At 41.2% G+C, this 14,586-nt stretch overlaps 2 protein-coding genes across 2 annotated transcripts; one reads left to right on the forward strand and one right to left on the reverse strand.

Moving 5' to 3' along the window:
- Positions 1-372: 372 nt before the first annotated feature.
- On the reverse strand, positions 373-11,922 carry zdhhc8a (zDHHC palmitoyltransferase 8a). Its single transcript, XM_028602077.1, has 10 exons — positions 11,559-11,922; positions 5,179-5,300; positions 4,922-5,079; positions 4,296-4,468; positions 4,094-4,196; positions 3,132-3,223; positions 2,914-3,043; positions 2,674-2,788; positions 2,214-2,326; positions 373-2,099 (listed from the first exon to the last, which is right to left on the reverse strand). The coding sequence occupies exons 1-10, from the start codon at positions 11,660-11,662 to the stop codon at positions 807-809; spliced, it is 2,403 nt and encodes an 800-aa protein (XP_028457878.1). The 5' UTR covers positions 11,663-11,922; the 3' UTR covers positions 373-806.
- A 960-nt stretch (positions 11,923-12,882) lies between these two features.
- ora5 (olfactory receptor class A related 5) lies at positions 12,883-14,010 on the forward strand. The gene has a single exon (XM_028602249.1). The coding sequence runs from the start codon at positions 12,883-12,885 to the stop codon at positions 14,008-14,010; it is 1,128 nt and encodes a 375-aa protein (XP_028458050.1).
- Positions 14,011-14,586: the final 576 nt, after the last annotated feature.

Below are 14,586 nucleotides of genomic sequence, written 5' to 3' on the forward strand. Positions count from 1 at the left end.
CTCCCCATTATGTGTCATCATTTTATTTCTTTCAGCAGTACTTTCATCACTGCTATACAAATGTATGCATTGTAGCAGTTTTAAATTGAAATGACTATAAGTGCATTGTGCCTCTATCTCCAGGAAGTGTGCCATCTGTTGAGTTAAATTATCTTGTGATTTGGAAAAAGAAGATTTAGCCCAAGTATAATATGTTTGAAGCAAGATTGATAACCAACAGTAAAATGCATTTTTCCTTTTGCTGCTAAGAGCAGCAGGTGCTTTAAATATGTAAAGCCTCATTCACACATTCATTACATTCTATTGCAGCCCTGTGCGGGTGCCTTCATTGGCAGTCATTCACATGAAAAAATAGCATAAGAAAATCAGAAATGAAAATTACAAAATAAGTTTATTCATATAAACAACTACAAAATTCTATTAAAATGGGTACTTTGCAGCAGGAGACATATTCATATGATATGGTATTACATTGTTTCACAAAAGCAATATCAAAATACATACAAACAAATAATAAGTAAATCTGTATTCTTCACATAGCTCTTCTGCTTGACTAAGTTTATAGAGCTCGCTCTGTTTGTAAGAGGAGGCACAACTTTCCTGAGATTCACCGTTTTTTGGATTTGGTCAAACTTGCATGACACTATTTCTGAGTTTATCCTTCACTGTGTATTGTCACACACCCTCCCACACAGAAACATCCCATATGGCCTCTTATTTACAAAGTATTTTGGAGCTGTGAAGACTGAGACTAACACTGCATAGATGATTCATTCACACCATCAGAAACATGGAGTAATTCTTATTTATTTCAGGGCTCCCAGTGTGACTGAGTCCTTCCCCTCGGAAGAATATGGGAGTGAGGATCGTTTTGCGGTGGCATAGGAGGCATATGAAGGGGCGGAGGAGGTGGAGGAGGAAGGTAAACGGGGCAGAGTGGATGTAGAGGAAGGAAGTGGTTGAGTCTGTCTGTCAGGAGGGCAGTAACCCGGAGAGGAAGACCTGCCCTTGCTTTGCAGGCTGCTGCTGCTGCTGCTCTGCAGAGGAGAGCTGGACGTTTTTGGGCCTCGGGTCAGAGACGACGTGGAGGAGCTGGAGAGAGGTGAGGTCCTCATGCCATAACCGAGGATGCCTGTACTCATCAGAAACTCCCGGGAGCCGTAGGCTGGAGGAGTTGGTCCACGAGAGCCTGGAGGTCGAATGTTATCTGGTGGTAGACTCCTCCTGCTGGGGATGTCATAGATCCCCACATCTGGGCCATAGAGGGCCTGGGATCTGGCTTGGAGACGCAGCATCCTCTCCCTCTCCTCCATCTCTCGTCTCTCGTGGATAGATGCCATGATAGTTTTTGAAAAGTTGTCATAGCGTGCAGCGGCAGACTTCTGAGGTGTCAAACCCGGTGGAGTGAGATCGCGAAGGTTGTCTCGAAAACTTTGAGAGGTCATCTCTCGCATTGCAAGACCAGCAGGGGTGAGGTCTCGGGATGTCACATTTTGGGATGCAAGGTCTCTCGGCATCAGCCCTTTAAAAGCCGGAGAAGGGTCTCTTTGAATGAAACCTTGGAAGGAAGGTGAGGGATCCCTTGAGGTGAGGCCCTGCAAAGAAGGTGAGGGGTCCCGAGGCTGAGGAGACTGTCTTGTGACGCCCATAAACACGGGACTGTATCCGTGAGAAGGGGGCCGCTGCAACACAGTCCCATCTGTGCCCAGAGCCATGAAGTGAGGGTGGTAGCCGGCTGGAGGAGCCCCTCTCTGTGCCAGGAACTGAGGGTCTGCAGGGTTAATAAGGTCATAGGAGAGGCTGCTGCTGTGGTTGGCCAGCAGGTTGGAAGAGCTGATGATGCCCGGTGGTGAGGGGTTGCTTCCCAAACTGTCACTATGCATGGCAGGTAGCTGGGATTTGCTGCTGTGCCGACTGTTGTGTTTGAGGGTGAGAGAGCGGGAGTTAAGCGTGAGAGAGTTAAGCTCCACCGAGCTGGAGATGGTGTTGGTCTGGACAGGAAGGCCGGCCTGCTGGCTGCCTCTCCCAGGGCTTTCTTTAGACTCAGAGCGGAGGTCAGGACTTTTGTGGTTCCCTTGCTGCTCTGATGTCTTCAGCAACTAAACAACAAAAACCAGATGGCAATGCCTGTCAGACAAGGATCAAAACCAGGACTTGAATACTGAGAATCACGATGAAACAACATAACAAACTAATATTAGACTGAAAAACACCTGCTCTGGAGGAATGGGTGACGATCCTCTGGATATGGCTTCCAGGACTGGCCTTAGCTGCGGCACAGTGGGAATGGATACAGGAATGATAGATTTGGTATGGTGTCCCATCTCTGGAAAAGAAAACACTTGTGTGATGAATTATAGAATACAGAATTCATACTGAATCCAGAGAAACAGCTCAGCAATGACACGAAGGACAGTTTTAAAGTATGAGGCTGGCGACACGCTATATTTATGTTATTGTCAATAAATAAAAAAAATACTTGTTTTTAGGATTAATTAATTTATTGGTTTTGGTATTTTCATGTGATTTGCCAACAATAGGAAAAATATAAAATCTCCCCAGATGTATTCTTAAATTGACTCAGCAGATACATTTGATTTATCCTTAATGTTTCCTATCTTTGCCTCTATACAAGTCTGGTTATCACAGTATTTATGTGTCATCCTACAGTACCATCCATAACAGCGAGTTGGCTTTTCAGCAGGCCGTGGTCTGGTTTTGGTGGCAGCGGTGGTAGAGTTTTCAGTTGTTTGATGTCCGACAGCTCGACAGCTCCGGCTGAGGTTCGCTGGCAGGAGAAAGAAACACAGAGAAACATGACAGACAGATCTTGACAGCTGATGTCACAATCCTTCGATAATGTGTGAGAGAATATTTAACTTTGAATTTGACATGTAATTTGTTCACGCATACTTTATTTTGGAGGTCCTGACTCTGTATCCCGTTGTCCCTGACTTTCACTAGCCTCTGCCTGTCAATCTCTGGTCTCAGGAATGGAGGCTGAATGTGGATCACTGTTTTCTTACAGGGCCTCGCTGTGTAGCTGGTACCACATGACAAACAAGGTGTCAGCCAGTGAGTTATAAGGCTTCCTGACAAACTGAAGATTAAGTAGAAGAAATGTCTCTTACTTTGGAGAGATGGGGCTGCAAACCAGATACTCCAGGTTGTTGCAACAACCTCGTGTGAAAGGATTAACTCCTCCTTGAAACTTCCCAGTTACCTGTTGGATAATAAAGAGATAAACATACACCTGTATATAGGAAGACATGTCTTTTAATTTGCATATTGAGCAGTTGCTCACTAAAGTGAGATTAAAGCTGGGTTTTTACTTCAGAAACAGTTCTTGCTTCAAACAGAAAGTCAGGAAAAAGCTTTTTGCCAGTTTTAGACTATGGACATATCCACAAAGACCCTGTTGAAATCATTGGATTCTGTGTATCATTCAGCACTGAGATTTATAATGCATGCAAAGTACTCTACCCATCACTGTGTATTATATGAAATGGTTGGTTGGCCCTCACTCAACACAAGAAGGCTCAAACATTGGTTGACCTTTGTGTACAAATCAATAACTGGACACACTCCTTCATATTTAACTACACTTTTAGCACCTAGTAGATCTGAATACAATCTAAGATCAAGTAGATACATACTGTATGGTGTTCCACAAACTAAAACAGAGTTTGGCAAAACTGCTTTTAGTTACTGTGCTCCAACTTCATGGAATGAGTTGCAGAATCAGCAGGTTTTTATTTCACATAATGAATTCAAGTCCTACCTAAATCAAATATATCAACATGTCTGCACTTGTTTTTAAAATGTGATTTTTCTGTTTTTATTTCTTATTTCTTATTCCTGTCCATCCCTGTCTGTCTGTTACTTGTTGTCTGTTAAAGTGTATCCTCTATGTGCTGCCTTCTTGGCCAGGGCTCACTTGTAAAAGAGATTGTAATCTCTATGTGATTCTTTTCCCTGGTAAAATAAAGGTAAAATAAATAAATAATAATTTATTATTGTACAGATGTAAACCCCATCAAAATAAGTCTTAAAAATCTACTTTATTGATACTTTTCAATCAAATCAAACTGACTTGTTCATTGGTGGTGCGTCCTCTGGACACCAGGTACAAATGGAATCCAGTGAGACCCAGGACCGGGATAAGAAACAGTCCTGATATACTGATCACTACCAAACTGTGTATGCTGTTAAGGAAAACTGCTTCATATTAGTCCCAGTTGACAAAGATTTTATACGTTTACAACCCATGCAGTATTATGTGTGTATAAGGATACGTGACAGTGCAGTGCAGCTTCCATAATTCGTCCATGTGGTGCAGGACGTATATGAGGCCAAAAGTGAAGACACCGATCATGTGAACTGTCAGTGACAACAGAAACAGGAAGAAGTAGCGGTAGTTTCGCCTCCCAATGCAGTTGTTCACCCAGGGACAGTGATGGTCAAAGTCCTAAAGGGAGATTGCAGGAAAAGAGAGATTAAAAAATGAAAGAGCCAGAAGAAAAACACACACATGACACACTGAGTAATAATCAGCAGAACTGAAAGTCCTGCAATTGGTTAAAAACTTGTGGATTATCCACCAAATTTAAATACACTTTGTTTAATGCAGGCTGTCTGACCCTTTTTCAAATTGCATTTCTATTGAGACTACAAAGGATCTGAGAAAAGGATTAACCTGATTAATGAGATCTCTCTCCCTCCATCACAGTCATTATTTACTCTGCAGAAACCCTCACTCATAAGCGCTACTCACTTTTCTCCCCCAATCTGTCCTTTCATGCCCTTATCACTCATTTTCCCCATTTAAATTGTTTTGTTTTCCTCCCCTGTATGTAGTTTTTCTTACTAAAACTGCCAATGCCATGTCTCTTCTCGGCTTTAAATCTGTCCGTGCACTAACCTCCACACAGTGATCACAGACGCTGCAGTGGGAGCAGCGTGGAGGTCTGTAGAAATGACACGAAGCACACCACTTCATCCGCACCTGGACACCCTTCACATCCACATTCTTATACAGCGGAGCGCGGAACTCATCATCCTTGTCTTCGTCCTCGTTTGCTGGAAAACAATATGTGAAACTGGTTAAATAAAAATTCACACAAATAAACAATTAAAATAAAAAAATATCCTAAGCATAACATCACTTTGATTACTAACCAATTGGGAGCACACCAGCATCCATAAAGGTTGCCATGGTGAAGTTGGCAAGCACAAAAAGGAAGAGGACGGCACAGCATGGTGGCACAGCAGGGCAGATGGCCACAGCCAACCATGGGCATCTGAATACACAAAACACAGGGAGGGAAGAAAAAACATTTCCTGTACTTGTAACTGAGTGTTCATTCAAAACAGAATTCATGTTGTAAATCAAAGGTTTTACTGTACAGCGTTTTTAAGCCTTGCAAACATCCATCCCTTAGAGGTTGAGGTTAACAACAAAGATTTTAAGGGATAATCTTCATCCCATTCATTCTCATGGGAGCGGTGGATCCCAAAAGTAATTGTTTACAGTGAAAGATAAGCGTGTATTAGTGTGTGTTCAACAGTGCCAACCACAAAGGATTAAATGACGGGGTCTCTCCTGGCAAAGAGGTTCTGCACCCTGCAGTTAAAGCATGCAACTAACTGTATCTGTTTTGCACAATTGAGCAACTCTGGACACTTAAAAAGGCTGTACTCGACATTCAGAACATTACTTTGGCAGCAAACAAACATTTGCTATGTAAAGATCTAGTGGAGTAATGGCGTCCTGAGCAGAGAATGAAGCCAGGTACTGAGGAATGGTCTGTGAAAGCCCTGTGGAGGCAATCCTAGCCCGCTGTTTTTTTCTAGTATTTTGAGTACAGCCCCTTTTTTCCAATATCGATTAATTATTTAGTCTATAAAATGTCAGACAATAATAAAAGACGCATGTGGAAATTCCTTATTCCTATTCTGACATTGAAAATTGCTTGTTTTATCCAACAAACTGTCCAAAAGCCAAATGTATTCAACTTACAATGATATATAAAACAGACAAAAGATGCAAATCCTGACATTTGAGAACCCTGAACCAGCAAAAATCATCCAAATCTTTCAGCTTCATTAAGTGATTCCATTGATTAGTCAGTTGATAGAAAATTAATCCAAAGTCATTTTTCAAGTAAAAATGCCAAACATTTACCTGCTACAGCTTCTAAAATGTAAGGATTTTCTGATTTTCTCTGTTTTATAAGATTGTAAATGGAATATATTTTGGACTTTTAAAATGTCACCTTGGACTTTGGTAAAATGTTGAGAGGCATTTGTTGTTGTTTGCATATTATCACTGCGCTGATCCATAATAAGCAGTCATATGGTCATAATTAAAAACTGTCCAGTTAAGGAAACGTGCAAAAAGACGAAAGAAAGAAGATAAATTAAAATCTGTGGAATTGGTGTTAAATTAAATTTAGATGCTTCTAAACGGATAACATAATGTCAAACTATTATACTTATCACAGTATTGAAAGTGTCCTGTCAGGGGTTTTAACCAGAATAACATCTTTCATTTTTCTGAGAACCATCACTTATCTCTTCAACTGACTTTGTTTGTGTGTGTGTGTGTGTGTGTGTGTGTGTGTGTGTGTGTGTGTGTGTGTGTGTGTGTGTGTGTGTGTGTGTGTGTGTGCATACTGAATTGTACTGAATGAGAGTATGATTCTGTCTCTACTGTGTGAGATTAGAGGGAGGGGCAGTGTAATCAGGTTACAGTGGCAGACACAGAGGAATTCACTGGATTATATTAACAGTGTTTGATTGAACATCACATGTTTAACCTACATACATAAACTGTATGGGAATTTTTCCTTTTTGGATAATTTTTTTGTTGGTATGGTACCAGTATAGGTAGAAAAAAAAGCATGTACTATGGGACTGTTGAATGGAAATAGTATAATCCATGCATTTTCTTTCAAAAAGGACTCCATGGGCAAATTAACCGTCAACACATATGAGTGTTTAAACAAAAAGTCTAATGGAAAGTGAAAACGCTGACAAAATTAAGACTCATCCGCCTCAATTATGAACTTCATCCCAGCACAGCTCCAATCCCCAAACCCCCGGCTAGTTTAGACTGTGGGGGAGGGGTCCACCCCCTCGAGAGGAACGCCTGCTGATGCTATGCCAGCTGCAAACCCAGTAATCCCTGGATTAGGATCTCTGGATTACAGACCTTTTCTGACAGTCCAGTGCATTCCTCATATTACATACTAAACACAGATCGTGCAGTCACCATATTACACAGCATGCTACCATATACTGTATATCATGACATAAATCCAATCGATTCACTACTGGTAGTGGAACTGGACTCCCTCTTACAACAGGTGCTGAGGGAAAAACTGGAAATAGGACAAGAATTTCTTTGTAGGCAAATTTAGCATTATGAAATTATGAGGACCTTAAGAGGCAGTAAATATGTGACAAAAAGATTAAGGAGCATAACATGACCCCCCCCCCCCGTCTCTGCTATTCAAGATGTGTGTCAAAGTTCTTCTTACTAAACATGGTCATGTTTGACATGTGCTTAAACTGTCATAGCTGATCAGATACATTAATCTGTGTAACTGGAGCTGGTTACTTGCATCACTCTACTTATCATTCTACAAAAGATCTTGTTATTCCTCTTTCTCCTCTTCAGATAGATAGATAGATAGATAGAGTTTATCTGACTGATTTCTTGTTGACCAGATTACAGTGTGGACGCCTCTGTATGCACGGCGAGCCTCCATTATTGTTCTGAGGCCATCTGGACTGTAGGAAGAAACAGTTCATTACAATGCAGTGTGGCAAAGACAAGCCCCACCTAATGAAACAGCCCTGACAGAGCTGTATTAAATCACACAGAACAGTAAGCTGCTCTTGCAATCTGCACATAGCCCTCATCCTCACAGTGGGTCAGTGGCACAGCAGACGCCACACGATAATGGTCAAGCGGAAAGTTCACTACTGCTGGCAGCCAGGGCTTCTTTTGTGAAATACTGTCACGGTTACATAAGTGACATCACAGCCATGTGATCTGTCAGATTTCTAGACACCATATCAGCACAGAAAATATCCACAGACTGTAGGCTACAATAAATCTCCTCATGGCGTGTGCTCACAGTGTCGTGGGTTCAAGCGTTGTCATCCACATTTCATCTAATGTTAGCCAAATTCAGACAAATAACACAGTTGGCGGGTGTAGTCTGGTAGAAAGAAAATAGTTCCTACTTGAAACTGCTCACAACCAGGTATGTGAATTAATCTTGATAAGCGGGACATCATTTTTTTGCTGTTGAGATTTTCAAATGTATATTTGGCGCTTTGAGCACCACTAGCAGAGTGCCATCTAGTTCCATTATATTCGAGAGAAAGCAGACATCTCTACAGCCGAAATCTCCAAAAGTTGGCGACTCACACCAAAACAATCTAGATTTATAATTAGCACTACAGGTAAGAGGACTTTTTATTTTATTTTAGGGTGAACTGTCCCTTTAAGTGTTTCAACCTGAACTGCAACACATGTACAATTTTTCACATACCAAGAATGATATCCTAAATCTACAGTTTCTTGCAGCAGCAATTTGTGAGAAACTGTTGCCTTCGTCAGGGTAGAGTGAAACATAACTTAATTAACAAGGGACATTTTTTTATCATGTCTGCCGTGTTTGTTAGGCGTAGGCAACCAGCCTGAGTTTAACAATGCACAAAACCTTAAGAACTAGCCCAAACAAAAGTTCATGGTCAGAGGAACAAAAGCAGGAAACCGGTAACAAATGAATTTTATCAGGCAAAGGAAAACAAAAGAGCCTCCACAATTTCAAAGGGTGTATTCTAACTCTACACACACACACACACACACACACACACACACACACACACACACACACACACACACACACACACACACACACACACACACACACACACACACACACACACACACACACACACACACACACACACACACACACACACACACACACACACACACAGATAATTGCATGAATGTTACCAGAGGAAAGGACTATGGTTTTATATGGCTACAGGGTTTATGAATAAAATTGAGGCTAAGTGTTTATCAATATAAAAAGTGACAAAACTTAAGGCCACAAGATCTGACTGGATGGTATTCACACCTTTTCTCATGATTCACAGTAACCAGGATAAAGGCCTAGGTGAAGTTATGGCACATGACAAGTGGTGTCCCTTAGGTGGGGCACCTGTCCATCTCTGCTATTGGAGGAAAGAAGTCACTCCATAAGGGCAAACAAAGCTAGTAAAAACACTCACTGGTCAGTCAGACAGTGAGGTTTGAAACTTCTTTCCTTAAAGGTTGATATATAGTAGCCAGGGTGTGCAGAGACTCACTGTGGGTTCATTTTAAGCCATGAGCTCTATTCTACTGGGCTATGTTAATTAAAAAGAGTTTTAGTTTATAAGGACATTGCAGCTAAAAGGCAACTCTTGTCCCATAAGAAGCAGCAGATTCATCACTTGTTCGTTCAATCATTTGCAGTGTCCTGGTTTTGCAGGTTTAGCAATGCAGTCTCAATTAAGCAGTCTCTACTCAATCTATCACGTCAGCAGGCCATTGATTTTTTTTCTTCTTACAGAGAATAAATAGGGGTTCATCTGGTTTTCTCTACTTTTTCTGGCCTGTGAGCCTGTCTATACGTCCCAAAGGTCTCACGCCTTCATCTATTAGACCGCTGTGAATTTGAACGTGTAAATGATAATGAATGAATGAATAATAATGAATACATTTCAAAGTAATTTGTATAATAAAACTACAACATAATGAGGCAGATCAATACATCTGTACAAACAACCCCAAAGTAGAGAACAGTGGTGGATATACAGTACAGGCCAAAAGTTTGGACACACCTTCTCATTCAATGTGTTTCTTTATTTTCATGACTATTTACATTGTAGATTCTCACTGAAGGCATCAAAACTATGAATGAACACATATGGAATTATGTACTTAACAAAAAAGTGTGAAATAACTGAAAACATGTCTTATATTTTAGATTCTTCAAAGTAGCCACCCTTTGCTTTTTTTGATAACTCTGCAAACCCTTGGTGTTCTCTCAATGAGCTTCATGAGGTAGTCACCTGAAATGGTTTTCACTTCACAGGTGTGCTTTGTCAGGGTTAATTAGTGGAATTTTTCCTTTATTAATAAAAAAAGCAAAGGGTGGCTACTTTGAAGAATCTAAAATATAAGATATGTTTTCAGTTATTTCATACTTTTTTTGTTAAGTACATAATTCCATATGTGTTCATTCATAGTTTTGATGCCTTCAGTGAGAATCTACGATGTAAATAGTCATGAAAATAAAAAGGAAACGCATTGAATGAGAAGGTGTGTCCAAACTTTTGGCCTGTACTGTACAGTGCTTCTTACATGTTTGCAATAACCTTATTAACTAAAAACTAAACGCAATTTCACAACATTTTCTTCTTTTGAGGATCCCCAAACAAACAAGGGTGCATATTTCTGCTGATATCTATAACTCTCAGCAAAACATAACGGAGCAGTGTTAAAATTTCAGAATGAACATGTACTTCATAGTGAAAGTAGCTTCCAAAAGGGTAATGTTAATTTCTGCTGATAGCAAATGTAATGATCCCAGATGTGTGGGGATCACATGGCATAGGCAAGATGCTCCTAATCCCCATACTCCCAATCTGGTGTCAGGTTCCAGCGGAAACTGAGCACTGCTGGAGAATACGGGGAAAACTAGGGCAGATATGGCTATGGAGGTCAAGGGTCAGTTGACTGGCATTGAGCTGATGAGGTGGGAGCCTTCAATCAGTTAGTCATCGGTGGATATCAGAGAGGTTTTCATTTAGAAAGTAGGGTACTTTATTATCTGACACTGGTCTGCTTGTTTTAATCTTTGGTTTCTCTGGTTTTTGATGTACATAAGTAAAGCATTTGAATATACATCTAACTAGACCTCATTTAAATTGTATTCTAGGGTATTATGGGATATATTTCATTTTTTTCCTGCATGCTAGCGTTGGCTTGAGTGCAGTCTTTTCTGCCTCCCACTAGTTCCTCACAAATGGGTCAAATATTTAAAACACTTTCACCAAATGTTGTATAACAACTTCAATTTTAAACCAGGTTGTCTGATCTTGACACGAACCACGTTGTTGTGGAGGTGTGTGTTTGGTTTCCTACAGCTAAAATTACTTTGGTACATGTTGATTGTGGATGGCTTATCCCCTAAACTGTGCTTACTCTGAGTCCTCAGGGTGCACTGGGCAGGCACCCAGGCTAGCCCACACTGAGAGCCAACCAGGTCAGATGTTAGCCAACATCTTTAACCTTTTATACTAAAAATCCAACTCCACATGCAAAAATATAAACATATTTGAATGAAAGAATACCTGATGCATGGTGGATAAGGAGATATGGCTGTCTGGATGAATAGATGTATGGATGGATGGATGGATTTTCTGTGGACCAAACCATTACTGCGTGTCTTCAACTTTTCATTTACATCGCGCACGGTCGCACTTACGTGAAGACGAAGAACAGGGAGGTAGAGCCGAGCAGGAGGCATGCGGCCGTGCACACCGGGATGAAGGCGCTGGCTTTCAGTGAGTCGGCGCCGCTGGCGGGCATCCTGTCCTCTCCGCACTCATCAGGCTCTCATACTAACGAAAGCGACGGCAAAACACACCTGTTTGTTTGTGTATCTTTTTTTTCCGGACGAAGCCCTTCATCAACCTTAGAGCGCCGGAGAACTGAAATCATAGTCAAAAGGAGGAAAAAGAAGAAAAAACCTGAAAGCCAAACCCCGCAGCGGGACTGCTCACTGCCGCATCCCGTCCTGTCTGTCCGTCTGCCCCGGTACAGGCAGCAGTGCACAGATGCCGCCTCTGGTTTATCCTAAAGGTGGAGCTTTTACTCATAAATCACGTGGAGCACTCATAGACTCGATAAAATGGTGAGCACTAGGGCCTACTACGCTCCACTGAGAGACCCCGCTGGGATCTGGAAAAGAAAAGAAAAAATAGGATGACATTGCCCAGTGTTATTTCCTGGCACCCTACTGAACTTGTCTTATATATTTTTACTTAAGTTAAGGTAGCAATATCACAGTGTAGAAATACTTAGTTACAAGTAATGTATTCAAAATATTACTGAAGTAAACGTACAAAGGTATTAGGTATAATCAAAATATAGGCCTACTTAAAAATTAAATATTCATAAATATTAAATGTATTAAATATAAATGTACTTACTTTCATCCTCTGCTCTTTAACCATTAATAATAGCCTTAGTTAGTTGCTACTGTTTTACTTTTATTAAAGAAAAAAGAAAGTAGTACCAAAAGTTCTGCTGGCATTAGACAGAAACTTATTTAATGTAAAGGGGGAAAGGCACAATATTCAGACACTGCATCAATGTTTGTTCATTTTAAAGATTAAATCACCAGGGTGTAAAATCAAGTACTGATGCACAGAGAAATAATGGGGGGGCTCACTTTGTGCAGATGTAAAATGATATGTTTACTTTTCACACACAAAAAAAAGAATTGAGATTAAATTAAGATCTGCATGCAGGTAATCTGCATGGTCTGTTTTGTCATATTTTGCAAAGAAGCCTAAACTGAACTGCACCAGAGCGCAGGAACAACAACGGTGAAATGCTAAAATGGGCGGCATTCTCCTTTAAGATATAAACTCTACAGTGTGATTGGCTATGGCTTCTCCCCCTCCTTTATAAATATCCAAAGACCCAAGCATCCCACATTACAAACTTGGGAAACTGTGAGACCAGTTGACTGTATAGTGAAGATCAAGTGAAGTTGAAGTGGTGTCACATGATTTTGTGAAACAATGGATGCAGATCTATTAATTAAATTCATCATCAGAGCACTCATGTTTCTAGGAGGGATCCTGGGAAACAGCTGGCTGGCTATATGCTCCCTGCATGGGCAGAAATCTGGCATCCGCACCAATGAGGTCCTTTTCATCAACCTGGCTGTCTCCAACCTCATCACTAACTACCTGGTGGACCTTCCCGACACCATGGCATATTTAGCTGGACGTTGGTTCCTAGGGGAAACCTTTTGTTTCGTGTTTCGTTTTTGCTCCGACCTCTCTGAAACCAGCAGCATCTACACAACCCTCTTCATCTGTACTTTCTGGCACCAGAAGCTCGTCGGCTCCCTGAAGCGTGGAGGCGCACCGGCGCAGCTGGATAGCCTGTGCTTGGTGGGCTGTCTGCTGGCTGGGAGCTGGACATTGGCTGTGGTCTTCAGCATCCCACACTTTTTCTTTGTCGCAGCGGAGTCCACAAATGAGAGCTATGAACAGTGTAAAGATATCTTCCCTAATGGGATTGACAGCAAAACCTATGACATATTTTATCTAACCTTGGCTAATGCTATCCCTGTTGCTGGAATTGTTTTTACCAGTGTCCAGATTGTCATCACTCTGCTCCAAAACCTGCGACGTATACATGGTCATACCTCTGACCCTACCAAGGAGAAGGTTAAGGATGAAAGAAAGAGTATTGAAAACAGAAATGTCAGCACTGTTTCTTGTCCAGGCACCTCAAAAAATCCCAAAGATTCTGCATCCCTAACCCACATTTATACAGATGTGCCTGCTTCTTCCTGTCCCAATGGAGGGCTGTCAGGTCACAGCTCTCCCCTCAACAGGGTAACAAAAACTGAGAGCAGAGTTGGACCTCCACCAAATCTTCCAAGGCCCAGCCAAACACCAGCTAAGCCTAGTCCGAGCTCGACCACTCAGGTGAGGGCAGCCAAGAGTGTGCTGGCTGTAGCCAGCGTGTTCTTGGTCTGCTGGCTGACTCATCTGGCTGTGCGCATCACCAACACTGTTCACACCTCGTCAATCGCAATGGAGGTGGCCAGCTATACTGGAGCCGCCTACACCTGCATCATCCCCTACATATTCCTGTTCGGAATGAAAAGGATGTCTTGCTCATGGAAAAGATAGAAAGGTGTACATCACAGCTAGATCCAAATCTGCCAAAAGTGGCCGTTTTGATAAATGAAAGCATGCATTACTTGAACAAGAAACTGTAGAAGAGATGGGGATGAACACGTGGCTCAAGAGCAAAACTCATTGCCCATTAGGAGCTTATCTCTCTTATTACAATTCCAGTTTTTTTTAGTATTACTTTAGAGCTGAAATGATTAGTCGATTAACAGATTAGTCCATCAACAGAAAATGAACCCTTAAACTATTTTGATAATCAATTATTCATTTAAGTAAAATAAACATTCCTTAGTTTTTCAGTGGTGACATTTGCTGCATTTCTTGTTTTATGAGATGGTAAACTGAATATTTTAGAATTTTCAACTGTTTGTCAGACAGCCATAATGGTAGAGGTAGAGGTTAAAATACAATATTGCTGCTCACACTGCAGATTACAAAAGCACAAACATAAAATGAGTTCTAGCTACCGGTTGTGCACAAAGATGCCTAAAGACACTATAAACATTAAAAGTGAACGTAGATTTGATGGAAGAGGTGGGATTGTCAACACGGATTCCAATATTAGTCTTATCT

This window comes from Perca flavescens, chromosome 16, assembly GCF_004354835.1.
Source record: "Perca flavescens isolate YP-PL-M2 chromosome 16, PFLA_1.0, whole genome shotgun sequence".
In the NCBI taxonomy this organism is placed as follows: Eukaryota; Metazoa; Chordata; class Actinopteri; order Perciformes; family Percidae; genus Perca; species Perca flavescens.

Coding starts and splice junctions, on each gene's coding strand:
- zdhhc8a (XM_028602077.1), bottom strand. CDS start 11,662: ATGCCCGCCAGCGGCGCCGACTCACTGAAAGCCAGCGCCTTCATCCCG. Junction 5,080..5,178: donor TGCTGGTGTGCTCCCAATTG/GTTAGTAATCAA, acceptor ATTGTTTTCCAG/CAAACGAGGACGAAGACAAG. Junction 2,789..2,913: donor GTCAGGACCTCCAAAATAAA/GTATGCGTGAAC, acceptor TTCTCCTGCCAG/CGAACCTCAGCCGGAGCTGT.
- ora5 (XM_028602249.1), top strand. CDS start 12,883: ATGGATGCAGATCTATTAATTAAATTCATCATCAGAGCACTCATGTTT.